The sequence below is a fragment of the Oncorhynchus gorbuscha genome, linkage group LG03 (genome assembly GCF_021184085.1).
Source record: "Oncorhynchus gorbuscha isolate QuinsamMale2020 ecotype Even-year linkage group LG03, OgorEven_v1.0, whole genome shotgun sequence".
NCBI classification, from domain to species: Eukaryota; Metazoa; Chordata; class Actinopteri; order Salmoniformes; family Salmonidae; genus Oncorhynchus; species Oncorhynchus gorbuscha.
The window spans coordinates 21,486,636-21,513,002 of NC_060175.1; the positions used below are offsets into that span (position 1 = coordinate 21,486,636).

General features: G+C 44.5%; 1 protein-coding gene across 1 annotated transcript; it reads left to right on the top strand.

Annotated features, from left to right (window-relative positions):
- The first annotated feature begins 346 nt into the window (after positions 1 to 346).
- Positions 347 to 25,552, top strand: LOC124027954 (ubiquitin carboxyl-terminal hydrolase BAP1-like). Its single transcript, XM_046340158.1, has 17 exons — positions 347 to 679; positions 952 to 981; positions 1,092 to 1,146; positions 9,577 to 9,709; positions 12,509 to 12,628; positions 12,718 to 12,779; positions 14,077 to 14,219; positions 17,250 to 17,328; positions 17,422 to 17,545; positions 18,004 to 18,151; positions 18,395 to 18,567; positions 18,740 to 18,861; positions 19,002 to 19,474; positions 19,880 to 20,115; positions 23,810 to 23,902; positions 24,049 to 24,121; positions 24,443 to 25,552. Exons 1-17 carry the CDS (start codon positions 643 to 645, stop codon positions 24,574 to 24,576), a joined length of 2,235 nt encoding a protein of 744 aa, XP_046196114.1. The 5' UTR covers positions 347 to 642; the 3' UTR covers positions 24,577 to 25,552.
- The last annotated feature ends 815 nt before the right edge of the window (positions 25,553 to 26,367 follow it).

Here is a 26,367-nt window from a genome sequence, read left to right on the forward strand (position 1 = left end):
GGTTTAAAAGCAGCCCAAAACTGCTTTCAGGCAGGGCCCAAAATTCCTATTTTATTTAAGTTTGTGTTGTACCTAGCAACACGAAAAAATTGACTCAATGATAATAGCATAGTAATTAGAGCATTTATGTAATTTGCCTATAAATGTACACGAGAAAGTATATCATGGCTCCATCTGCTGGATAAATGGATTGAATGACGGTCGTCACTAGTTACCACAGCCACAAAGTCATAATTATGGCTAAACCAGTTTCCCACTGTACTGTTTGTCTCAACCCCGTCTATTTCTAAAATGTATCTGATTTTAAACCTAACCACACCGCTAACCGTATACCTGACCCTAACCTTATATTAAGACCAAAAAGCACATTTTGTTTTCATGGATTTGTATAATAGAGCAATTTTTAGGTCGGCTATCTAGTGGAAACCCTCTTGAACGCGACTCTATCGAAGTCGCATCTAAATTACGTAGATTTCAGGCGTCCGAGCTGTCATTCTTTTGTGTTTATCTCTCAACTAGCTACGACGTTTTAGAAATGCATTTTTCTTCGTTCCGTTAGCTAATTGGATAAATTATATTTAGTGATTCTATAAATATGGACTGGCGGACTAGATTTAATATCGATTGACTGTACATGCAAAAATGAACAAAGGGTGGCTGGAGCTCGAGAGTGACCCGGGTAAGAAGCTAACGCTAGCTAACATTACCCAATTCGTTGTCAAATATAATCTGTAATCGAAATGTTTTATAATCCATGTTTTACTGTCACTAAACGCATCAACACGTTTAATAATAGCAATTAACGTTATTAGTCGTATGTCATTACCACAGCTAACGTTAATAGCTATATTGTTCCTTAGCCAGTTGCACAAGGAGGAATAATAATCTCTATGGTCGATGCCGTAGTGTTAAACGCTTCATTAACTTGTGGGTTTTCTATGGTGTTTGTAGGGCTGTTCACGCTCTTGGTGGAGGATTTTGGTGAGTTGATTTGACAGGCTGGTTGTTAAAGTAACATGTACTAGATAAGTTTGAACAGCACATACTTTGAGCATCCCTTTGTGTGTTTTGCATGTGTGTTTATAATGTAGGTGTGAAGGGGGTCCAGGTAGAGGAGATATACGACCTACAAAGCAAGTGTCCAAGGTATGGAGTCATGCTAATCAGGCTACTGTCACTATCTGAAATGGCACCCTATTCTCTAGCCAAAGATGTATTCTTAAGGAGCCTATCTTTATACCCTTATGTTATTTTCAGATGTAGGCTGGCTCTGTCTGCCAAAACAGCCAAATGCGCCATCTAAACGTGAATTGATACACAGTTGTTGTACGGTTATAGAAACATAAAGCCCTCTACTTTAATTTCAAATGCAAAATACACACTTAGTGTTTTAACTGACATTATAGCCAACAGTATTTTTCAGTGACAACACGTTTCTGGCGGCCTTCTTCCATTACACACAGGTGTTTCAGAGTTATCTAGATAGATAGCTAGCACAGGTGGTCCCTCTGTCTTCCGTAAACACGTGCTGTAACATTGCTGCGTGGGAACACTAACCATATAAAGGTGTATCAATTTATAATTGTATTTTTTGAAAGTTATTTATTGCTAATATGAAAGACACTATACAGTATAAGTCGGAAGTTTACATACACTTAGGTTGGAGTAAGTAAAACAAGTTTTTCAACCATTCCACTAAATTCTTGTTAACAAACTATCGTTTTTTGCATGCCACTAGTAATTTTTCCAACAATTGTTTAGACAGATTATTTCACTTATCAAAATCACTGTATCACAATTCCAGTGGGTCAGAAGTTTTCATACACTAAGTTGACTGTGCCTTTAAACTAGAGGTCGACCGACTAAACTGAATGGCCAATTTGAATTAGGGCTGATTTTCAAGTTTTCATAACAATCGGTAATCAGCATTTTTGGACACCGATTATGGCCGATTACATTGCACTCCACGAGGAGACTGCGTGGCAGGCTGACTACCTGTTATGCGAGTGCAGCAAGGAGCCAAGTTAAGGTGCTAGCTAGCATTAAACTTATCTTATAAAAAACAATCAATCTTAACATAATCACTAGTTAACTACACATGGTTAATGATATTACTAGTTTATCTAGCTTGTCCTGCGTTGCATATAATCGATGCCGTGCCTGTTTAATTTATCATTGAATCACAGCCTACTTCACCAAATGGGTGATTTAACAAGCGCATTCGCAAAAAAAAAAAGCACAAAAGCACATTGCACCAATGTGTACCTAACCATAAACATCAATGCCTTTCTTAAAATCAATACACAAGTATATATTTTTAAACCTGCATATTTAGTTAATATTGCCTTGTAACACAAATGTCTTAACTAGGGGAATTGTGTCACTTCTCTTGCATTCTGTGCAAGCAGAGTCAGGTTATATGCAGCAGTTTGGGCCACCTGGCTCGTTGTGAACTGTGTGAAGACCATTTCTTTCTAACAAAACTGTCATTAATTTGCCAGAATTGTACATAATTATGACATACAGCAATATTTAGACTTAGGGATGCCATCCGTTAGATAAAATACGGAACGGTTCCGTATTTCACAGAAAAAAATTAACGTTTTGTTTTCGAAATTATAGTTTCCGGATTTGACCATATTCATTTCTTTTTTTTATTTCACCTTTATTTAACCAGGTAGGCTAGTTGAGAACAAGTTCTCATTAATGACCTACGGCTCGTATTTCTGTGTTATTATGATTAAGTCTGATTTGAAAGAGCAGTCTGACTGAGCGGTGGTAGGCAGCAGCAGGCTCGTAAGCATTAATTCAAACACCACACAAATGCAAGAGCATTTGCCAGCAGCTCTTCGCTCTGCTTCCAGCATTGTGCTGTTTATGACTTCAAGCCTATCAACACCCGAGATTAGGCTGGCAATACTAAAGTACCTATTAGAACATCCAATAGTCAAAGGTATATGAAATACAAATAGTATAGAGAGAAATAGTCCCATAATAACTACAACCTAAAACTTCTTACCTGGGAATATTGAAGACCCATGTTAAAAGGAACCACCAGCTTTCATATGTTCTGAGCAAGGAACTTAAACGTTAGCTTTTTTATATGGCACTTATTGCACTTTTACTTTCTTCTCCAACAATTAGTTTTTGCATTATTTAAACCAAATTGAACATGTTTCATTATTTGAGAATAAATTGATTTTATTGATGTATTATATTAAGCTAAAATAAGTGTTCATTCATTATTGTTGTAATTGTCATTATTACAAATATGTTAAAAATAAAAATTGGCCGATGAATTCGTATCGGCCTTTTTTGGTCCTTCAATAATCGTTATCTGCATTGAAAAGTCATGATCGGTCGACCTCTACTTTAAACAGCTTGGAAAATTCCAGAAAATTATGTCATGGCTTTAGATGCTTCTGATTTGAGTCAGTTGGAGGTGTACCTGTGGATGTATTTCAAGGCCTACCTTCAAACTCAGTGCCTCTTTGCTTGACATGGGAAAATCAAAAGAAATCAGCCAAGATCTTAGAAAACAAAAATTGTAGACCTCCACAAGTCTAGTTCATCATTGGGAGCAATTTCCAAATGGCTGAAGGTACCACGTTCATCTGTACAAACAATAGTGCGCAAGTATAAACACCATCGGACCGTCATACCGCTCAGGAAGGAGACGCGTTCTGTCTCCTAGAGATGAACGTACTTTGGTGCAAAAAGTGCAAATCAATCCCAGAACAACAGCAAAGGACCTTGTGAAGATGCTGGGGGAAACAGGTACAAAAGTATCTATATCCACAGAAAAACGAGTCCTAAATCGACATAACCTGAAAGGCAGCTCAGCAAGGAAGAAGCCACTGCTCCAAAACCGCCATAAAAAATCCAGACTATGGTTTGCAACTGCACATAGGGACAAAGATTGTTCTTTTTGGAGAAGTGTCCTCTGGTCTGATGAAACAAAAATATAACTGTTTGGCCATAATGACCATCGTTATGTTTGGAGGAAAAAGCCAAAGAACACCATCCCAACCGTGAAGCACGGAGGTGGCAGCATCATGTTGTGAGGGTGCTTTGCTGCAGGAGGGACTGGTGCACTTCACAAAATAGATGGCTTCATGAGGTAGGAAAATGATGTGGATCTATTTAAGCAACATCTCAAGACATCAGTCAAGAAGTTAAAGCTTGGTCGCAAATGGGTCTTCCAAATGGATAATGACCCCAAGTATACTTCCAAAGTGGTGACAAAATGGCTTAAGGACAACAAAGTCAAGGTATTGGAGTAGCCATCACAAAGCCCTGACTTCAATCCTATAGACAATGTGTGGGCAGAACTGAAAAGGTGTGTGTGGCCTACAAACCTGACTCAGTTACACCAGCTCTGTCAGGAGGAATGGGACAAAATTTACACAACTTATTGTGGGAAGCTTGTGGAAAGCTACCTGAAACGTTTGACCCAACAATTTAAAGCCAATGCTACCAAATACTAATTGAGTGAATGTAAACTTCTGACCCACTGGGAATGTGATGAAAGAAATAAAAGCTGAAATAAATCATTCTCTACTATTATTCTGACATTTCACATTCTTAAAATAAAGTGGTGATCCTAAGACGGGGCATTTTTACTAGGATTAAATGTCAGGAATTGTGAAACTGAGTTTAAAAGTAATTGGCTAAGGTGTATGTGAACTTCTGACTTCAACTGTATACACTAAAATATGTGGACACCCCTGAAAATGAGTGGATTCGTTTATTTCAGGTGTATAAAATCATGCACACAGCCATGCAATTGCCATAGACAAACATTGGCAGTATAAATGTCCGAACTGAAGAACTCCGTGACTTTCAATGTGGCAACCTCGTAGGATGCCACCTTTCCAACAAGTCAGGTCATCAAATGTCTGCCTTGCTAGAGCTGCCCCGGTCAAACTGTAAGTGCCCTTATTGTGAAGTGGAAACATCTAGGAGCCGCAAAGTCGTAGGCCACACAAGATCACAAAACGGGACCGCTGAGTTCTGTAGCGCGTAATAAACATCTGCCCTCGTTTGCAACACTCACTACCAATTTCCAAACTGCCTCTGGAAGCAACGTCAGCACAATAACTGTTTGTCGGTAGCTTCATGAAATAGGGTTTCCATGGCCAAGCAGCCACACACAAGCCTAAGATCACCATGGGCAATGCTAAGCCTCGGCTGGAGTGGTTTTAAGCTCGCCACCATTGGACTCTGGAGCAGTGGAAACGCGTTCTCTGGAGTGATGGATCATGCCTCACCATTTGGCAGTCCATCGAACAAATTCGGTTTTGGCGGATGCCAGGAAAACGCTACCTGCCCCATTGCATAGTGCCAGCTGTAAAATCTGGTGGAGGAGGAGTAATGGTCTGAGGCTGTTTTTCATGGTTTGGGCAAGGCACCTTAGTTCCAGTGAAGGGAAACCTTAATGCTACAGCATGCAATGGCATTCTAGATGATTCTATGCTTCCAACTTTGTGGCAACAGTTTGGGGAAGGCCCTTTCCCTTTTTCAGAATGACAATTCCCCCCTACATATAGCGTGGCCCATACAGAAATGATTTGTTGATCGGTGTGAAAGAACTTGATTGGCCTGCACAGAGCCCTGACCTCAACTCCATCGAACACCTTTGGGATGAATTGTTCAGACTGCATCGTAACAAAACTCACTTGTACAAACGCATCTTTTGTACAATGACTTATGCTGTGTTTAGATGTGGGTCGCAAAAACCGTCATACAAGGCAGCATAGCGGGGCAAGAAAGACGGTGACTGCATAAGCAAGCCGGCACAGAGCAGTGAGACAGATATTTCACCGGATGTATAGATGTGAAGCATCCTCTTGGCGTTTCCACACACTACCAAATATGGTAGTGAGAGGAAGCGAAGTGTCCCGCAGTTGGAGAAGCTGGAACGAGATGGCTTTTGGCCGACATCCTGCAAATTTTCTCATCAATGGAACATTTGCTCTCCATACAGTTCTCTTCCCAAAACTATAATCTGTTATGAACAGAGAGGACAACATTTTGTAGACTTTGCTTTGCATTTTCTAGACCCTTTGCTAAAGTGCCCTATTTTTATTTATTTTTTGTTCAAATCAAATCAAATCAAATCAAATTTTATTTGTCACATACACATGGTTAGCAGATGTTAATGCGAGTGTAGCGAAATGCTTGTGCTTCTAGTTCCGACAATGCAGTGATAACCAACAAGTAATCTAACTAACAATTCCAAAAAAAACTACTGTATTATACACAGTGTAAGGGGATAAGGAACATGTACATAAGGATATATGAATGAGTGATGGTACAGAGCAGCATACAGTAGATGGTATCGAGTACAGTATATACATATGAGATGAGTGTGTAGACAAAGTAAACAAAGTGGCATAGTTAAAGTGGCTAGTGATACATGTATTACATAAGGATGCAGTCGATGATGTAGAGTACAGTATATACATATGCATATGAGATGAATAATGTAGGGTAAGTAACATTATATAAGGTAGCATTGTTTAAAGTGGCTAGTGATATATATATATATATATATTTACATCATTTCCATCAATTCCCATTATTAAAATGGCTGGAGTTGGGTCAGTGTCAATGACAGTGTGTTGGCAGCAGCCACTCCATGTTAGTGGTGGCTATTTAACAGTCTGATGGCCTTGAGATAGAAGCTGTTTTTCAGTCTCTCGGTCCCAGCTTTGATGCACCTGTACTGACCTCGCCTTCTGGATGATAGCGGGGTGAACAGGCAGTGGTTCGGGTGGTTGATGTCCTTGATGATCTTTATGGCCTTCCTGTAACAACGGGTGGTGTAGGTGTCCTGGAGGGCAGGTAGTTTGCCCCGGTGATGCGTTGTGCAGTCCTCACTACCCTCTGGAGAGCCTTACGGTTGAGGGCAGAGCAGTTGCCGTACCAGGCGGTGATACAGCCCGCCAGGATGCTCTCGATTGTGCATCTGTAGAAGTTTGTGAGTGCTTTTGGTGACAAGCCGAATTTTTTCAGCCTCCTGAGGTTGAATAGGCGCTGCTGCGCCTTCTTCACGATGCTGTCAGTGTGAGTGGACCAATTCAGTTTGTCTGTGATGTGTATGCCGAGGAACTTAAAACTAGCTACCCTCTCCACTACTGTTCCATCGATGTGGATAAGGGGGTGTTCCCTCTGCTGTTTCCTGAAGTCCACAATCATCTCCTTAGTTTTGTTGACGTTGAGTGTGAGGTTATTTTCCTGACACCACACTCCAAGGGCCCTCACCTCCTCCCTGTAGGCCGTCTCGTCGTTGTTGGTAATCAAGCCTACCACTGTTGTGTCGTCCGCAAACTTGATGATTGAGTTGGAGGCGTGCGTGGCCACGCAGTCGTGGGTGAACAGGGAGTACAGGAGAGGGCTCAGAACGCACCCTTGTGGGGCCCCGTGTTGAGGATCAGCGGGGAGGAGATGTTGTTGCCTACCCTCACCACCTGGGGGCGGCCCGTCAGGAAGTCCAGTACCCAGTTGCACAGGGCGGGGTCGAGACCCAGGGTCTCGAGCTTGATGACGAGCTTGGAGGGTACTATGGTGTTGAATGCCGAGCTGTAGTCGATGAACAGCATTCTCACATAGGTATTCCTCTTGTCCAGGTGGGTTAGGGCAGTGTGCAGTGTGGTTGAGATTGCATCGTCTGTGGACCTATTTGGGCGGTAAGCAAATTGGAGTGGGTCTAGGGTGTCAGGTAGGGTGGAGGTGATATGGTCCTTGACTAGTCTCTCAAAGCACTTCATGATGACGGAAGTGAGTGCTACGGGGCGGTAGTCGTTTAGCTCAGTTACCTTAGCTTTCTTGGGAACAGGAACAATGGTGGCCCTCTTGAAGCATGTGGGAACAGCAGACTGGTATAGGGATTGATTGAATATGTCCGTAAACACACCGGCCAGCTGGTCTGCGCATGCTCGGAGGGCGCGGCTGGGGATGCCGTCTGGGCCTGCAGCCTTGCGAGGGTTAACACGTTTAAATGTCTTACTCACCTCGGCTGCAGTGAAGGAGAGACTGCATGTTTCCGTTGCAGGCCGTGTCAGTGGCACTGTATTGTCCTCAAAGCGGGCAAAAAAGTTATTTAGTCTGCCTGGGAGCAAGACATCCTGGTCCGTGACTGGGCTGGATTTCATCTTGTAGTCCGTGATTGACTGTAGACCCTGCCACATGCCTCTTGTGTCTGAGCCATTGAATTGAGATTCCACTTTGTCTCTGTACTGACGCTTAGCTTGTTTGATAGCCTTACGGAGGGAATAGCTGCACTGTTTGTATTCAGTCATGTTGCCAGACACCTTGCCCTGATTAAAAGCAGTGGTTCGCGCTTTCAGTTTCACGCGAATGCTGCCATCAATCCACGGTTTCTGGTTAGGGAATGTTTTTATCGTTGCTATGGGAACGACATCTTCGACGCACGTTCTAATGAACTCGCACACCGAATCAGCGTATTCGTCAATATTCCCATCTGACGCAATACGAAACATGTCCCAGTCCACGTGATGGAAGCAGTCTTGGAGTGTAGAGTCAGCTTGTTCTGACCAGCGTTGGACAGACCTCAGCGTGGGAGCCTCTTGTTTTAATTTCTGTCTGTAGGCAGGGATCAGCAAAATGGAGTCGTGGTCAGCTTTTCCGAAAGGGGGCGGGGCAGGGCCTTATATGCGTCGCGGAAGTTAGAGTAACAATGATCCAAGGTTTTACCACCCCTGGTTGCGCAATCGATATGCTGATAAAATTTAGGGAGTCTTGTTTTCAGATTGGCTTTGTTAAAATCCCCAGCTACAATGAATGCAGCCTCCGGATAAATGTTTTCCAGTTTGCAAAGAGTTAAATAAAGTTCGTTCAGAGCCATCGATGTGTCTGCTTGGGGGGGGATATATACGGCTGTGATTATAATCGAAGAGAATTCTCTTGGAAGATAATGCGGTCTACATTTGATTGTGAGGAATTCTAAATCAGGTGAACAGAAGGATTTGAGTTCCTGTATGTTTTCTTCATCACACCATGTTTCGGAGAGTAAAGGTGAATTGAGTTATTGCGCACATGCACTTCAAAGTAGGCGTTCCCTAACGCAAGCTCGTACTTGGCTCTGACCAGCTCTTTGCTTTTTCTGCCTAGTATGACTAATTTGTTCTCATTTGAAACAATGGGCTGTGGTCTATCTTGGTTTAGTTATAAAAAATCAGTATGTTGCTATGGTGATTTCAGTAAACAAACATCCAGTAGAAAACAAGGCTATGGCAGATATTTGAACTCCAGCATTCACTGCCAGCCTCGACAGCATTTACCATCATGCTGTCATTGAAAACAGACATCTGGTTTGCTGTGTACCATGTAAATGTAGCATTATTGGTATGTGTAATGGAACATACTCAAGTTCAAGGGCTACCTATTCCCTACATAGGGCTCTGGTCAAAAGTAGTGCACTATTTCACACTGACAATCTCTTTGAAAGCCTTACTAATGTAAATGAACCCCACTGTGTATGAGAGACCCAAATCTGTGGACTGTTGTCTGTTGACTAACTCCTATTCCCCCCCCCCCCCCCCCCCCCCCCAGCCCTGTGTATGGCTTCATCTTCCTGTTCAAGTGGATCGAGGAGCGAAGGTCGAGGAGGAAAGTCTCCACTTTGGTGGATGAGACCTCTGTCATTGATGATGACATTGTTAATGACATGTTCTTTGCCCACCAGGTGAGTCTGTTTAATCCTTGACTACACTGTACGGTTCAGGGCAGTCAGTTTGCCTTAATACATATTTGAATGCATGGAGGCTACAGTGCTTTTGGAAAGTTATCAGACCCCCTGACTTTTTCCACATTTTGGTAGGTTACAGCCTTATTCTAAAATGTATAAAACAAAATGTTTTCCTCATCAATCTACACGCAATAACCCATAATGACAAAGCAGAAACAGGATTTTAGAAATTTTTGCTAATTTATTGAAAAAAAACATTTACATAAGTATTCATACCCTTTACTCAGTGCTTTGTTGAAGCACCTTTGGCAGCGATTACAGCCTCCAGTCTTCTTGGGTATGACGCTACAAGCTTGGCGCACCTGTATTTGGGGAGTTTCTCCCATTCTTCTCTGCAGATCCTCTCAAGCTCTGTCAGGTTGGATGGGGAGTGTTGCTACACAGCTATTTTCAGGTCTCTCCAGAGATGTTCGATCGGGTTCAAGTCCGGGCTCTGGCTGGGCCACTCAAGGACATTCAGAGACTTGTCCCAAAGACAGGTTTTCTTCAAGGATCTCTCTGTACTTTTCTCCGTTCATCTTTGCCTCAATCCTGACTAGTCTCCCTGTCCCTGCTGCTGGAAAACATTTACATTTACATTTAAGTCATTTAGCAGACGCTCTTATCCAGAGCGACTTACAAATTGGTGCATTCACCTTATGACATCCAGTGGAACAACCACTTTACAATAGTGCATCTAAATATTTTAAGGGGGGGTGAGAAGGATTACTTTATCCTATCCTAGGTATTCCTTAAAGAGGTGGGGTTTCAGGTGTCTCCGGAAGGTGGTGATTGACTCCGCTGTCCTGGCGTCGTGAGGGAGTTTGTTCCACCATTGGGGAGCCAGAGCAGCGAACAGTTTTGACTGAGCTGAGCGGGAACTGTACTTCCTCAGTGGTAGGGAGGCGAGCAGGCCAGAGGTGGATGAACGCAGTGCCCTTATTTGGGTGTAGGGCCTGATCAGAGCCTGGAGGTACTGAGGTGCCGTTCCCCTCACAGCTCCGTAGGCAAGCACCATGGTCTTGTAGCGGATGCGAGCTTCAACTGGAAGCCAGTGGAGAGAGCGGAGGAGCGGGGTGACGTGAGAGAACTTGGGAAGGTTGAACACTAGACAGGCTGCGGCGTTCTGGATGAGTTGTAGGGGTTTAATGGCACAGGCAGGGAGCCCAGCCAACAGCGAGTTGCAGTAATCCAGACGGGAGATGACAAGTGCCTGGATTAGGACCTGCGCCGCTTCCTGTGTGAGGCAGGGTCGTACTCTGCGGATGTTGTAGAGCATGAACCTACAGGAACGGGCCACCGCCTTGATGTTAGTTGAGAACGACAGTTTGTTGTCCAGGATCACGCCAAGGTTCTTAGCGCTCTGGGAGGAGGACACAATGGAGTTGTCAACCGTGATGGCGAGATCATGGAACGGGCAGTCCTTCCCGGGAGGAAGAGCAGCTCCGTCTTGCCGAAGTTCAGCTTGAGGTGGTGATCCGTCATCCACACTGATATGTCTGCCAGACATGCAGAGATGCGATTCGCCACCTGGTCATCAGAAGGGGGAAAGGAGAAGATTAATTGTGTGTCGTCTGCATAGCAATGATAGGAGAGACCATGTGAGGTTATGACAGAGCCAAGTGACTTGGTGTATAGCGAGAATAGGAGAGGGCCTAGAACAGAGCCCTGGGGGACACCAGTGGTGAGAGCGCGTGGTGAGGAGACAGATTCTCGCCACGCCACCTGGTAGGAGCGACCTGTCAGTTAGGACGCAATCCAAGCGTGGGCCGCGTCCCCACAGCATGATACTGCCACCACCATACTTCACCGTAGGGATGGTGCCAGGTTTCCTCCAGAAGTGACGTTCAATCTTGGTTTCATCAGACCAGAGAATCTTGTTTCTCATGGTCTGAGAGTCTTTAGGTGCCTGTTGGCAAACTCCAAGCAAGTTAGGTGCCTTTTACTGAGGCATGGCTTCCATCTGGCCACTCTACCATAAAGGCCTGATTGGTGGAGTTCTGCATAGATGGTTGTCCTTCTGGAACGTTCTCCCATCTCCACAGAGGAACTCTGGAGCTCTTTCAGTGACCATCCCATTGTTGGTCACCTCCCTGATTAAGGCCCTTCTCTCCAAATTGCTCAGTTTGGCCAGACCGCTAGCTCTAGGAAGAATGATGGAGGACATTGTGTTCTTGGGGACCTTCAGGGCTGCAGAAATGTTTTGGTACCTTTCCCCAGATCTGTGCCTTGATACAGTCCTGTCTCTGCGCTTTACGGACAATTCCTTTGACCTCCATGGCTTGGTTTTTCCTTTTATATTCACTGTGATCTGTAGGACGTTTTATATAGACTGGTGTGTTCCTTTCCAAATCATGTCCAATCAATTGAATTTACGACATGTGTACTCAAATCAAGTTGTATATCTAAAGGATGATCAGTGGAAACAATATGCACCTGAGCTCAATTTTGAGTCTCATAGCAAAGGCTCTGAAATGTTTTTTAAAATTTTGTATAAATTAGTAAAAATGTTTTCGCTTTGGATTTTTGTGGTATTGTGTGTAGATGGCTGAGGATAATAAAAAATAATTTTTTAGAGTAAGGCTGTAACAAAATGTGGACTTGTCAAGGGGTATGAATACTTTCCGAAGACGCTGTATATTGTTGTCAGAAAGTGGTGCATTCCGTCATGTCCTACTGTGCCGACGGTGTCCTAGGAAGGCATTGTTTTTCTTTTTATGCCATTGAGTTCCTTTCAGTTATTATTTTTGTGTCCAGCTGATCCCAAACTCCTGCGCCACCCATGCACTTCTGAGTGTGCTCCTGAACTGTAGTGGGGTTGAGTTGGGCACTACCCTCAGTCGCATGAAGACTTTCACTAAAGGCTTCGGCCCAGAGGTGAGGTGTACACACACCACACACCTCTCTCTTTTTACTGTGGTGTCGTGATTAATCAATTTTACATTATGGTATTTTATTTCTTTCAGAGTAAAGGCTACGCCATTGGAAATGCCCCAGAGCTGGCTAAAGCACACAACAGCCATGCCAGGTAGGAGGCACTGTTGCACCTGTCTCTCCCTATTGTGTATGCCCCTTCATTCTGGGTCTAGCACTAGGTTTTATTCACAAGAAAAGACTGAAACAGCAAATGACCTACCTGAACTTGTCCGATAAGAAACGATTGTTTTCATTTTTCGTTGCAAAATGTTTTGCTATGCTGTGCACTAACGAATACGACCCTGCTCTATACAAATGTGGCACTGCCACCACGATTGACTGGTATTGCATTTATTTATCTGTTTAACTAGGTCAGTCAGTTAAGAACAAATTCGTATTTACAATGACGGCCTACCAAAAGGCAGAAGGCCTCCTACGGGGGCTGGGATTAAAATGATAATAATAAAAAATCTAGGACAAAACACACCACTATATAGACCTAAGACAACAACATAGCATGGCAGCAACAGATGACAACATGTTAGTAACACAACATGGCAGCAGCACAAGGTACAAACATTCTTGGGCTCAGACAACAGCACAAAGGGCAAGAAGGTAGAGATAACAATACATCACGCAAAGCAGCCACAACTGTCAGTAAAAGTGTCCATGATTGAGTCTTTGAATGAATAGATTGAGATAAAACTGTCCAGTTTGAGTGTTTGTTGCAGCTCGTTCCAGATGAGCGACCCAGGGATGTGTGTGCTTTGGGGACCTTGAACAGAATGTGACTGGCAGAACGGGTGTTGTATGTGGAGGATGAGTGCTGCAGTAGATATCTCAGATGGGGGGAGTGAGGCCTAAGAGGGTTTTATAAATAAGCATCAACCGGTGGGTCTTGCGACGGGTATATAGAGATGACCAGTTTACAGAGGAGTATAGAGTGCAGTGTGTCCTATAAGGAGCATTGGTGGCAAGTCTGATGGCCGAATGGTAAAGAACATCTAGCTGCTTGCAAGCACCCTTACCTGCTGATCTATAAATGATGTCTCCGTAATCTAGCATGGGTAGGATGGTCATCTGAATCAGGGTTAGTTTGGCAGATGATTGAGGGAACCAGGTCTAGATTTAACTTTACCCTGCAGCTTTGATATGTGCCGAGAGAAGGACAGTGTACCGTCTAGCCATACTCCCAAGTACTTGTATGAGGTGACTACCTCAATCAAGCTCAAAACCCTCAAAGGTAGTAATCACACCTATGGGGAGAGGAGCATTAATCTTCTTTCCAAACCACATGACCTTTGTTTTGGAGGTGTACAGAACAAGGTTGCGGGCAGTGAATGGAAAGGGCTACCAGTGACGTTCAGCTCTGTCCAGTTCTCACACCTCTTCCTTCTCTTTCCATGGAGACCGGAGCCCAGGCACCTGCCGGAGAAGCAGAACGGGATTAGCGCCGTGCGGACCATGGAGGCATTCCACTTTGTCAGCTACGTGCCCATCAAAGACCGCTTGTTTGAGCTAGACGGCCTCAAGGCGTACCCCATTGACCACGGTAAGAACTGCAAACTGTGATGGATTTAGAGAAGCAGCATTGTACCACTAACTCACGTTGAGACAGCCTGGCGTCTTCAAAGCACCTTGACTTCTCTAATCTACAGCGTGGCTTTATAATATAACGATATAACGCCTGAGGACTACTGTTAGACTACAATGGCTGTTTCCCAAATGCTACCCTATTCCAGGTATAGTGCACTACTCTTGGCCAGTTCTGCTAGGGTCAAAGTTTGTGCACTATATAGGGAATAGGGTGCCATTTGGGGGACACACTAGATCAGGGGTGTCAAAGTCAAATGGACGGAGGGCCAAATAAAAAATTTAGCTACAAGCCGAGGGCCGGACTGTTCGAATGTTCATTGAAAAATTTTTAAATGACGCATATAGTCTAGTGAACCTAATTGAACCTACTGAAAACCTAACAAATATATTCCAATATGATCAGATAAATAAAGCAATATTTTCTTATGGCTCTGTCAGTAATCTTTAATTTTCAACAGACACAAAAGACAAATTTCCTTTATATAAAAATCCCCATAACATGAACATTAAATGAAAGAAACCGGTATTCAAGGCACCATCAGTAGCCTATATTTTCTATTTTAGCAAAAGTGGGCTAAATTTACTTCAAAGAAAAAAACAATAGCAATTTTCTATCATCCACTCAACTGAAATATTTTTAAAATATAATTGGATTGAAATACAATAAAATAAAGTGCAAAAATCTATTAATCAAAAACAACACTTTGTTTAAGGAGAAGTAACATGCAGTGAAAACAAATATTAAACTTTAACTTTTAAACTTGAACTGAGTAAAAACTCTAAATATGTGATTGCACAGTAATGTTCACTTGTTTGAGGTTGAGGGTGATACTTGGTGGTGTCCCATCTTTTCCACAAGTTCATCAATGTTCGGGGTAAGGCTCTGAGCTGAGGAAATCCTCAGAATTGAGTGGAGGTGTTCAGCAGTAAGTCGACTTCTGTGTGATGTTTTGTTCAAGTTCATCAAAGAAAACAGTTGTTCACACAGGTATGTGCTGCCAAACAGACAACGTTTGAGCAGCCTGGATGCGCAGCTGGGGCATTGTGTCGGGGAGGAAACGGGCGAACTCCGCAGCACCCACTGCCGCATATTTTGCCCTCAGTGCATCATTGCATTGGAGGTCAATCAACTCCATTTGGAGGTTTGGTGGTGAGCTTTCCACGTCAACAGCAAATGGGTTACCGAGCAGTTCCAACCTGCTTTTTGTGCTTCAAAGTCAGCAAATCGGCGTCGAAAGTCAGCGGCAAGCATACCTATTTTATCAGCCAACTGTGCGCTCGGGAACGCACTGGTAGAGAGCTTCTCTTTCATGGTCTGGCAGCTGGGAAAGTGGCTCAAATTTTCTTTCCGCATCTGCGTCTCCCACAGAGTCAGTTTGGTTTTAAATGCCTTCACTGTACTGTACATATCAGAGATGACACGATCCCGACCCTGCAGCTGCAAGTTCATTGCATTCAGATGACTCGTAATGTCACACAGAAAAGCCATTTCACACAGAAACATTTAGTCTCGGAGTTGTGTTGTGTCTTTCCCTTTGCTGTCCAAGAACAGACAAATCTCCTCACGAAGCTCGAAACATCTTTGAAGCACCTTTCCCTGGCTTAGCCATCGCACCTCTGTGTGATAAGGCAAATCACCATGCTCCGTTTCTAACTCCGTCAGAAATGCCTTGAACTGGCGGTGATTCAAACCTTTGGCTCTGATAAAGTTAACTGTGCGCGTGATGATGCTCATTACATGCTCCATTTTCAAGGCTTTACCGCACAACGCTTCCTGGTGTATGATACAATGATAAGCTGTCAGCTCACCTGTCGCGTTTTCCTCTTGCATCTTTTCCCGTATCTTCGCCCCCAGTCCGCTCCTGTGTCCACACATCGCAGGTGCTCCGTCGGTTGTCAAACCCACAAGTTTTTCCCAAGGCAGCTCCATCTCATTTACACATCTTGACACCTCTTCATACAAATCATGCCCCGTAGTTGTGCCATGCATAGGACGTAAAGCCAAAAACTCCTCTGTCACGCTTAGGCTGGAGTCCACTCCGCGGATGAAAATTGACAACTGGGCAATGTCAGAAATGTCGGTGCTCTCATCCACAGCCAAGGAATATGCAATGAAATCTTTTCCCTTTTTCACAAGCTGCTCTTTTAGATTGATGGACAACTGGTCTACTCTCTCGGCAATGGTGTTTCTGCTCAGACTCACATTTAAAAAAGAGTTGCCTTTTTTCTGGGCAAACTTCGTCACAAACTTTAATCATGCAGTTTTTGATGAAATCCCCCTCCGTAAATGGCCGGGCTGATTTAGCGATCTCTTCTGCCAAAATAAAACTGGCCTTGACAGCAGCCTGGCCTTGTGATTTGGCTTTTTTGAACAGAGCCTGTCGAGATTTGAGGCCTCGTTTTAATTCCTCTGCCTTTTGTAGCCTTTGTTCCATGTCCATATTCTTGTTTTTGTCCGCGTGTTTCGTTTCATAATGTCGTCTCAGATTATACTCTTTCAGTACCGCCACACTTTCTCCACACAGAAGACACACAGGTTTTCCAGCTACCTCCGTGAACAAATACTCCGACTCCCACCTTGTTTGAAACCCCCGGTTCTCAGTGTCCACCTTCCGTTTTGCCATTTTTGATGGGTATCTGAAAGTTAATTTTACTGTGATGCTGACAACTGCTGTGCCAATAAATATTGAAATGAAGCAGCCTACTGCTCGGTGCGTCACCGTTGCATTGTGGGAAATGTAGTATTGGTGCGTGTAAAAGATCTGCGGGCTGCCGGCTTGCTGCGGTCTGCGGGCCGGTTCTAATAATAAATCAAGATCATCCCAGGGGCCGTAAAAAACCTTCTCGCGGGCCGGATGTGGCCCGCGGGCCTTGACTCTGACATATGTGCACTAGATGTACACTCCAGTGACCTCATGGGCTCTATAAAGCAGTTTTTAGAGGGGGGTCAATTGTAAACACTTTAATTTTTCTCTCGCTCTCTCAGGGCCATGGGGAGAGGAGGAGGAGTGGACGGATAAGGCACGGCGGGTCATTATGGAGAGGATTGGCTTGGCCACGGCTGGGTGAGTCAGGGGCCAATCTCCTGCCTCAGTAACACTGAATGAGATGTTCAGACTCTAGCTCTCTCTCACACACACTTTTATCGCCCCTCCCAGAGAGCCCTACCATGATATCCGCTTCAACCTGATGGCAGTGGTTCCGGACCGCAGGGTGAAGTATGAGTCAAAACTGGAGATCCTGAAGAGGAACAGACAGATGGTACTGGAGGGTCTACAGCAGGTCAGGAGACACAGGGGTGTGTGCGTGTGTGAGCGCACGGTGGCAGGGAGCCTAGCGGTTAAGAGTGTTGGTCCAGTAACCGAAAGGTTGCTGGTTTATATCCCTGAGCCGACTAGGTAAAACAAATCTGTCAATGTGCCCTTGAGTAAAGCACTTAACCTTCATTGCTCTGGATAAGAGTACCTGTAAAATGATTTAAAGTGTGTGTGAAAACATAACTATCAAACGGTTCTGGAGTGGCTACAGTAGGTCTGGACACAGACAACGGAGCCCACTGATACCGCCCAGTGAGACTGTGCGTGTCTGTATATCTGTTTATATGTGTCTGTGGGTGCATTAGCTTGCCTGGTGCCCTTGGTTAGCTAAAATGAATGCACCCATAGACGCATACACACAGATATACAGACATGCACAATGTCTGTCTGATTGACTTGATATGAGTGTGACCTGTTCCTCAGTTGATCAGGGTCACCCAGCCAGAGCTTGTACAGGACAGGAAGAAGCCAGACTCCTCCCCCTCAGATGACACACCCCCTACTATCAAAAAAGAAGAGGCGGACCCTCAACCTGTTACATCACAGGGGGCTCAGCAGACTCCTCCCACAAGTATTAAATTCAGCTCTGAACCTCCCCAATGTTGATTATCTTTATAGACATGAGAATGTGAGTCTTATGAGTCACCCTATTGCCTTTATTGTCCACTACCTTTGCCCAGGGCCCTGTCAAAAGTAATGCACTATATATGGAATAGGGTGTCATTTGGGATGCTGCCTGTTGCAGGGTATGATGTGCTTCAACTGGTACATTGACATTCATGGACTCTGACCATGTTGTTCCCCTGTTGTGCAGACACAGCAGCCCAGCCCCAATTGGTCCCGAGCTCCTCAGGCAAGGGGAAAGCCATGGGGAAGCCAGCTGCCCCATTGGGGGGAGCGGGGACCTCCCAGCCTGTCACCAGCCCCATCGTCCCTCGCCTACCAGCCTTCTTGGACAACCACAACTACGCCAAGTCCCCCATGCAGGTCGGGGGGAAGGGTTTTGATGTGACACAACTCAACATTTCCATACAAATCTCTAATGCATGATGATTTTTACAACAGTCTTGACTTACATACTCCTATCTCAAGTTAGGATTTGACTCGAAGCCAATACTGTATGTTTGCCTTGGCAAGGTCGCTGATTGTTCTCTGACAGGAGGATGAGGACCTTGCGACAGGGGTAGGTCGTCCCCGGGTGCCTGGTGCGCCCCAGCCCCCTTACTCTGATGACGATGACTATGAGGATGAAGAGGAGGAAGAGCTTGGCACACCAACCAGGTCAGCTCCTTCACATCACATGGGCCCGTATTCACAAAGCGTCTCAGTGTAGGAGTGCTGAACTAGGATCAAAATGTTCTCTACCCAGCAATTGGAGTGCTTGAAATGTATTGGTTATGTTTGTGCATTTGTGTGTGTAGGTTCAGGCGTAAAGGGGTGCTGCGTTCCCGTACAGGCCGTGTCGGGGGAGGCAGCGGCGTAGAGACCAAGCTGGCACTCGGTGTCCTGGCCGAGAAACTCAAGAAGGAAGTCCAGAGGAAGGACTCTCTGGCCACGCCCCTCTCCGTCCGTACCGAGGGCCGCACTGGGGGCATCGTGATCACAGCCGCCTCCCAGCCCTCGCCCACACCCAGCAACGAGAGCACCGACACCGCCTCGGAGATCGGCAGCGCCTTCAACTCACCACTGCGCTCCCCGGCCCGCTCCCAGGCGGCCACGCGGCCCTCCAGCCCTGTGGCATCCCACCTGTCCCGGGTGTTGTTCGGGGAGGATGAGGGTCTGCTGAGGCTGGATGCCAGGCAGAACCGGGCCGTCAGAGAGCTGGGGCCCTCCGTCAGCACCGCCCTGCTGCACCTACAGGAGGACGGGGTTATATACACTGTACCACCACCCGGTGAGGAAGGACGGGTGTGTGCGTGGGTGGGTGAGAGCGATTGAAATTGAGGTGTTGGACCTGTGGGGAAGCGAACATGGGCACTTGATTAAGATCATCGTAAATTACATTTCAAAGAGCATCTGTTTACCTTCAGACCTAATTACATTATCCATATTAATACCTGGATTATACTAATCTAATACCAGAGTCACACCGCTCTTGAGATGCATATGGAAGACTATATCACTGAGTTGAAACCAGACCTGGGTTCAAGCACTATTTGAATTATTTTAAGACTATCTGTGCTTAATTGCATTCCAGGCAGGTTAAAGCAAACACTCAACGTATTTGAAAGATTTTAAGAGTATTTGAACCCATGTCTGGTTTATAGCTGCTAAATAAGTCTGTTTCTTGCCTGTACAGCTGATACAGCTCTTGAAGAGAAGAAGGCAGGCACTCCAGAGAAGGTAAAAGAGCAAGGTAGCAATCCAGCAGTAGAGGGGGACGGAGTGAAGGAGGAGGGGAAGGAGGGACCATCAGTGGATGTGAAAGAGGAAGAGATCAGAGATGCAACAGAGGTCAAACCCAGCATGGAAAAGGTCATCTCCTCAGAAACTGTTGGAAGCAACAAGCCATCTGGGGAAAAATACTCTCCTAAAGTAAGTCCTTTCCCTCTTTCTTAGAAACATATCTGGTGATAAACTCAGAAAAAAAAGAATCGCCCTCTCACTGTTAACTGTTTATTTCCAGCAAACTTAACATGTGTAAAAACAGGCTCTGATCAGGCCCTACACCCAAATAAGGGCACTGCGTTCATCCACCTCTGGCCTGCTCGCCTCCCTACCACTGAGGAAGTACAGTTCCCGCTCAGCCCAGTCAAAACTGTTCGCTGCTCTGGCTCCCCAATGGTGGAACAAACTCCCTCACGACGCCAGGACAGCGGAGTCAATCACCACCTTCCGGAGACACCTGAAACCCCACCTCTTTAAGGAATACCTAGGATAGGATAAAGTAATCCTTCTCACCCCCCTTAAAATATTTAGATGCACTATTGTAAAGTGGTTGTTCCACTGGATGTCATAAGGTGAATGCACCAATTTGTAAGTCGCTCTGGATAAGAGCGTCTGCTAAATGACTTAAATGTAAATGTAAATATTTGTATGAACAAAACAAGATTCAACAACTGAGACATAAACTGAACAAGTTCCACAGACATGTGACTAACAGAAATGTGTCCCTGAACAAAGGGAGGGTCAAAATCAAAAGTAAGTGTCTGATGTGGCCACCAGCTGCATTAAGTACTGCTGTGCATCTCCTCCTCATGGACTGGACCAGATTTGCCAGTTCTTGCTGTGAGATGTTACCCCACTCTTCCACCAAGGCAACTGCAAGTTCCCAGACATTTCTGGCCCTAGGCCTCATCCAACAGGTCCCAGACATGCTCAATGGGATTGAGATCCGGGCTCGCTGGCCATGGCAGAACACTGATATTCCTGTCTTGCAGGAAATCACGCACAGAACGAGCAGTATGGCTGGTGGCATTGTCATGTCAGGATGAGCCTGCAGGAAGGGTACCACATGAGGGAGGAGGGTGACTTCCCTGTAACGCACAACGTTGAGATTGCCTACAATGACAACAAGCTCAGTCCGATGATGCTGTGACACACCGCCCCAGACCATGACGGACCCTCCACCTCCAAATCGTTCCCGCTCCAGAGTACAGGCCTTGGTGTAACGTGCATTCCTTCAATGATAAATGCGAATCCGACCATCACCCCTGGTGAGACCCCTTGTCAGTGAAGAGCACTTTTTGCCAGTCCTGTCTGGTCCAGCGACGGTGGGTTTGTGCCCATAGGCGACGTTGTTGCCAGATGATGTCTTGTAAGGACCTGCCTTACAACAGGCCTACGAGCCCTCATTCCAGCCTCTCTCAGCCTATTGCGGACAGTCTGAGCACTGATGGAGGGATTGTGCGTTCCTGGTGTAACTCGGGCAGCTGTTGCCATCCTGTACCTATCCCGCGGGTGTGATGCTCAGATGTACCGATCCTGTGCAGGTGTTGTTACACGTGGTCTGCCACTGGGAGGACGATCAGCTGTCCATCCTGTCTCCCTGTAGCGCTGTATTAGGCAGCTCACAGTACGGACAGTGCAATGTATTGCCCTGGGCTCATCTGCAGTCCTCATGCCTTCTTTCAACATGCCTAAGGCACGTTCACGCAGATGGGCAGGGACCCTGGGCATCTTTCTTTTGGTGTTTTTCAGAGTCAGTAGAAAGACCTCTTTAGTGTCCTAAGTTTTCATAACTGTGACTTTAATTGCCTACTGTCTGTAAATTGGTAGTGTCTTATCGACTCTTCAAACAGATGCATGTTCAATGATTATGGTTCGTTGAACAAGCATGGGAAACCGCGTTTAAACCCTTTACAATGAAGATCTGTGAAGTTATTTGAATTGTCTTTGAAAGACAGGGTCCTGAAAAAGGGACTGAGTTCATATAATTAGTACTAGTCAAGTTTGGACACTGTTTTTTACTGTTTTCTACATTGTAGAATAATAGTGAAGACATCAACATTTTGAAATAAAACAGAATCATGTAGTAAGCAAAAAAAGTGTTAAACAAATCAAAATATTTGAGATTCTTCAAAGTACCCACCCTGTCCCTTGATGAAAGCTTTGCATACACTTGGCATTCTCTCAACCAGCTTCACCTGGAATGCATTCAAATGCATTAAATCACCTCAACCCAATTGAGATGGCTTGGGAACCAAAAGCAGCCAACAAGTGCTCAACATATGTGGGAACTCAAGACTGTTGGAAAGGCATTCCAGGTGAAGCTGGTTGAGAGAATGCGGAAGTGTAGAAATCTTTAATCAATGCAAAGCGTGGCTACTTTGAAGAATCTCAAAATATAAAATATGGTTACTACATAATTCCATATGTGCTATTTCATAGTTTTGATGTCTAAAGTATTCTTCTATAATTTTAGAAAAGAGTTAAAATAAATGAAACCCCTGGAATGAGTAAGGATATAGCCTACAGCAGCACCTGGATCTTCTGCACAGATTATGTCAGACCTGGACTGACTGGAAATCTCAGTAGGACAAAAATGTTGGTGTTCCAAAAAAGGTCCAGTTCCCAGGACCACAAATACCATCTCGACACCATTGCCCCAGCGCGCACAAAAAACTATACATACCTCGGCTTTAACATCAGCGCCACAGCTCGTTCACAAAGCTGTGAACGAGCTGAGCGACAAGGCAACAGCTCGTTGTGACGCTGATATTTAGGCCGAGGTATGCATCATTTTTTTTGTGCTCTAGGGCAACTGTGTCTAGATGGAAGCATATCAGTGATATCGTCTTTCTATGCCATCAAAGGGAACATAAAATTTGACATACCAAATAGGATCTGGCTAAAAATACAGTTATAGATCCGCTCACCAACCAAGAAAGGGACCAACCAAATTTAGAGACTCCATGAAGAATTCTGCAAAAATATCCCCAGCGTACAATGTAAACCTTCCATAACAAAGCCATTACCTACAGTGAGATGAAGTCCCCTAAGCAAGCTGGTCCTGGTGCTCTGTACACAAACAGACCCCACAGAGCCTCAGGACAGCAACACAGTTCGATCCAACCAATTCATGAGAACCAAAAGATAATTACTTGACACATTGGAAAGAATGAACAAAAACAGAGCAAACTACAATGCTATTTGGCCCTAAACAGAGAGTACAGTGGAAGAATACACTGTGACTGACCCAAACTTAAGGAATGCTTTGACTACGTACAGACTCAGTGAGCATAGCCTTGCTATTGAAAATGGCTGCAATAGGCAGACCTGGCTCTCAAGAGAAGAAATGCTATGTGCACACTGCCCACAAAATGAGGTGGGAACTGAGCTACACTTCCTAACCTCCTGCCAAATGTAAGACCATATTAGAGACACATATTTCCCTCAGATTACACAGACCCACGAAGAATTCGAAAACAAACCCAATTTTGATAAACTCTCATATCTACTGGGTGAAATACCACAATATTTGTGACCTGTTGCCACAAAAGGGCAACAAGTGAAGAACAAACACCATTGTAAATACACCCATGTTTATTTATTTTCCCTTTTGTACTTGAACTATTTGCTAATAATATGACATTTGAAATGTCTTTTATTCTTTTGAAACTTCTGTGAGTGTAATGTTTACTGTTCATTTTTATTGTTTTATTTCACTTTTATCTACTTCACTTGCTTTGGCAATGTTAACATATAATTGGCATGCCAATAAAGCCCTTGAATTTAACTGAATTGAGAGCGAGTGTGTCACAATTTGTTTCTCACTTGTTTCCTGCAGGAGCTGCTTGCTCTGCTCAAGTGTGTGGAGGCTGACATCGCCAACTATGAAGTGTTTCTAAAGGAGGAGGTGGAGAAGAGGAAAAAATACAAGGTTATTGTAGTTGCTCTAAAGCAGAGTCATTAAAACATTTAATCACAGACCTCCAAATCTATGTGGGCGTGTTTGTGTTCTGCAGTTTGTGTGTGGGTTTTGTATGTTGGTGTGCCAATCTCAATGTTCACCCATGTTCTGACCAGATTGATGACCAGAGGAGGACCCATAATTATGACGAGTTCATCTGCACCTTCATATCCATGCTGGCACAAGAAGGTAAGGCCACCTCTTTCCTTTGGTATAGCAACCGAGGTGGATTTTCATGCACATTCTGTCTTTTCCTCTACCTCCCTCTCTCCTTTCACTCATATTAACTAATGGCACATCTCTATATTTCACCCCTACTGCCTGCTGTGCAGTCTGAGACCCATGCTGGTTGAGAGTAGTTAATAAATTATGCTTTTTCTTCTCTGACAAGGGTTTTCATGCGGGAAATGTTTTTATATATATCTCAGGCAATTTTACAGGAACCTCTTTTATCAAATCAATGGAGTTCAGTCATTGTTATTTCTCCTCTGATCAGCTTTCTGTCTGCAGGCATGTTGGCCAGTCTGGTTGAGCAGAATATCTCTGTGCGTCGTCGCCAGGGAGTGAGCATCGGACGTTTACACAAACAGAGGAAACCAGACCGCAGGAAACGCTCGCGACCCTACAAGGCCAAGCGCCAGTGACCCCAGGAAGTGCTCGCTTGGGTTCCCTCTGCACCAATCATGGCAGAGAAAAGGCAAAAACCCTTGTTGCACTCACGACACTGTCCTGGGACTTCAGGGAGAAAATTACTCATACATGTTGTTGTATTTTAGTGTCAGCGTTTTTTTCCGTTTTTTGTATCCAAAAATCTGTTGATTAGCTGAACCAAATGATGTAACGTTATGCTTTCCTGTAACATAAAAAAAAATGCATGTTAGAGTCCCAAATGGCACCTTATTCCTATATAATGCACTACCCTATGGGCCATGGTCAAAATAGTGCACCATATAGGGAATAGGATGACATTTGGGATGAACACCTAGTCTCCATGTTAAAAGGACCTTTGTCTGTGCCATCACACTGTGTACTGGGTCATGTTCATTAGGGCAGAAAATGTTTTGCAATAGGAAAATAAGCATTTGCAATTCCGGATAGCCATTCCATTGGGGGCCTAATGAACACACCCCAGGGGTGACTCAACTGACTGTGAGGGACACAGGAAGCTGCTTGGAAGTCTGGGAGTTAGTCTGATCATGTCACATGATATAATCCTCATTCCTGGCAAGCAGGGCTGGTTCACCACTATTTGCTTGCTTGTATCATGCTTTGGCAGTACTGTATGTGGTTGTATCCCAGATGGCACCCTATTTCCTATAAAGTGCACTACTTTTAGGGCCCAAGGGCTCTGGTAAAAGTAGTGCACTAGGGAATGGGGTGCCATTTGGGACTTAATCTAAATCTCTTTGGAGGTCCTGTAACTGTATAGATGAGATCTACTCATTTAATGTTTTATCTGTAAATCTCTCAATTAAGATTCTGATCATTGGAGAGCATTGTCAGTGTGTTTTTGTACATACCATATGTATCTGTCTGCTCAGCATCAGTGGTAATGGAAGTGTTTAAAAAAAAAATGTTATCCTAGTCACATGAATAACTACAATAAACTCAACAAAAGCACTATGGACCTCACTCATCATGTCATAGGTGGATGTCTGGATCATATTTGGTGAGCTGAAAAATCACTGGGGCCTGGCTTTGACAGTGCATTTGTTTCATAACTTGAATCGCTTTATACATGGTGAGACTCCGCTGGATAGGACACATTTCTATGAAAGAACACACTCTATTCCAAGAATAGCTGTCCATTGGACACCAGAGGGGAGGCTCAAGACAACGTGGCGGAGAACAGTCGAGACAGTTACAACATCAGCAGGGCCACAATGGAGAAGAGCCTTTGTTTCTGCGCTATGCTATGCGCCAGTCAGTGCTACAGGGTTATGGCTAGAAGCTTTTGTCAAATGAACATCAAAAGTTGAAATGTAACGCTTTTCTTCATCTAATTATCCTAACCTGCTGCATTAATTATCCCACCTGCTAAGGTAAATTATAACCCGCTACGAAAAGTCTGACAAAACCCATTCAGTCAAAACTGCGTGATGGGACGAGTGAGTAATGCTTGTTGAGAGAATTGCCAAGCAGGCGTTTTGTGCAGTTGCTGCCGATGTCCACTAGGTGTAGCTGTGATTACAGGATGAGTGCTGCTGAACTTTTTTTGTTTTTGTCACGGACAGTTATATAGTCAAGACTTCTCCACTGTCAGCAAGGCTTCGCACCACATGGATTCATTCCAATGCAGTGCCAGGTTGGATACTTTTAGGCACATTGTCCAATAGTATCATACAATACCATTCAAAAGTTTGGGGTCACTTAGAAATGTCCTTTTCTTTAAATAAACATTTTGTGGTCCATTAAAATAACATAAAATTGATCCG

Bases quoted from the DNA above. Each gene is read 5' to 3' on its own strand.
- LOC124027954 (XM_046340158.1), top strand. From the start codon at position 643: ATGAACAAAGGGTGGCTGGAGCTCGAGAGTGACCCGG. The intron at 680-951 runs GTAAGAAGCTAA...TGGTGTTTGTAG, and splicing joins GGAGCTCGAGAGTGACCCGG to GGCTGTTCACGCTCTTGGTG. The intron at 18,568-18,739 runs GTCGGGGGGAAG...GTTCTCTGACAG, and splicing joins ACGCCAAGTCCCCCATGCAG to GAGGATGAGGACCTTGCGAC.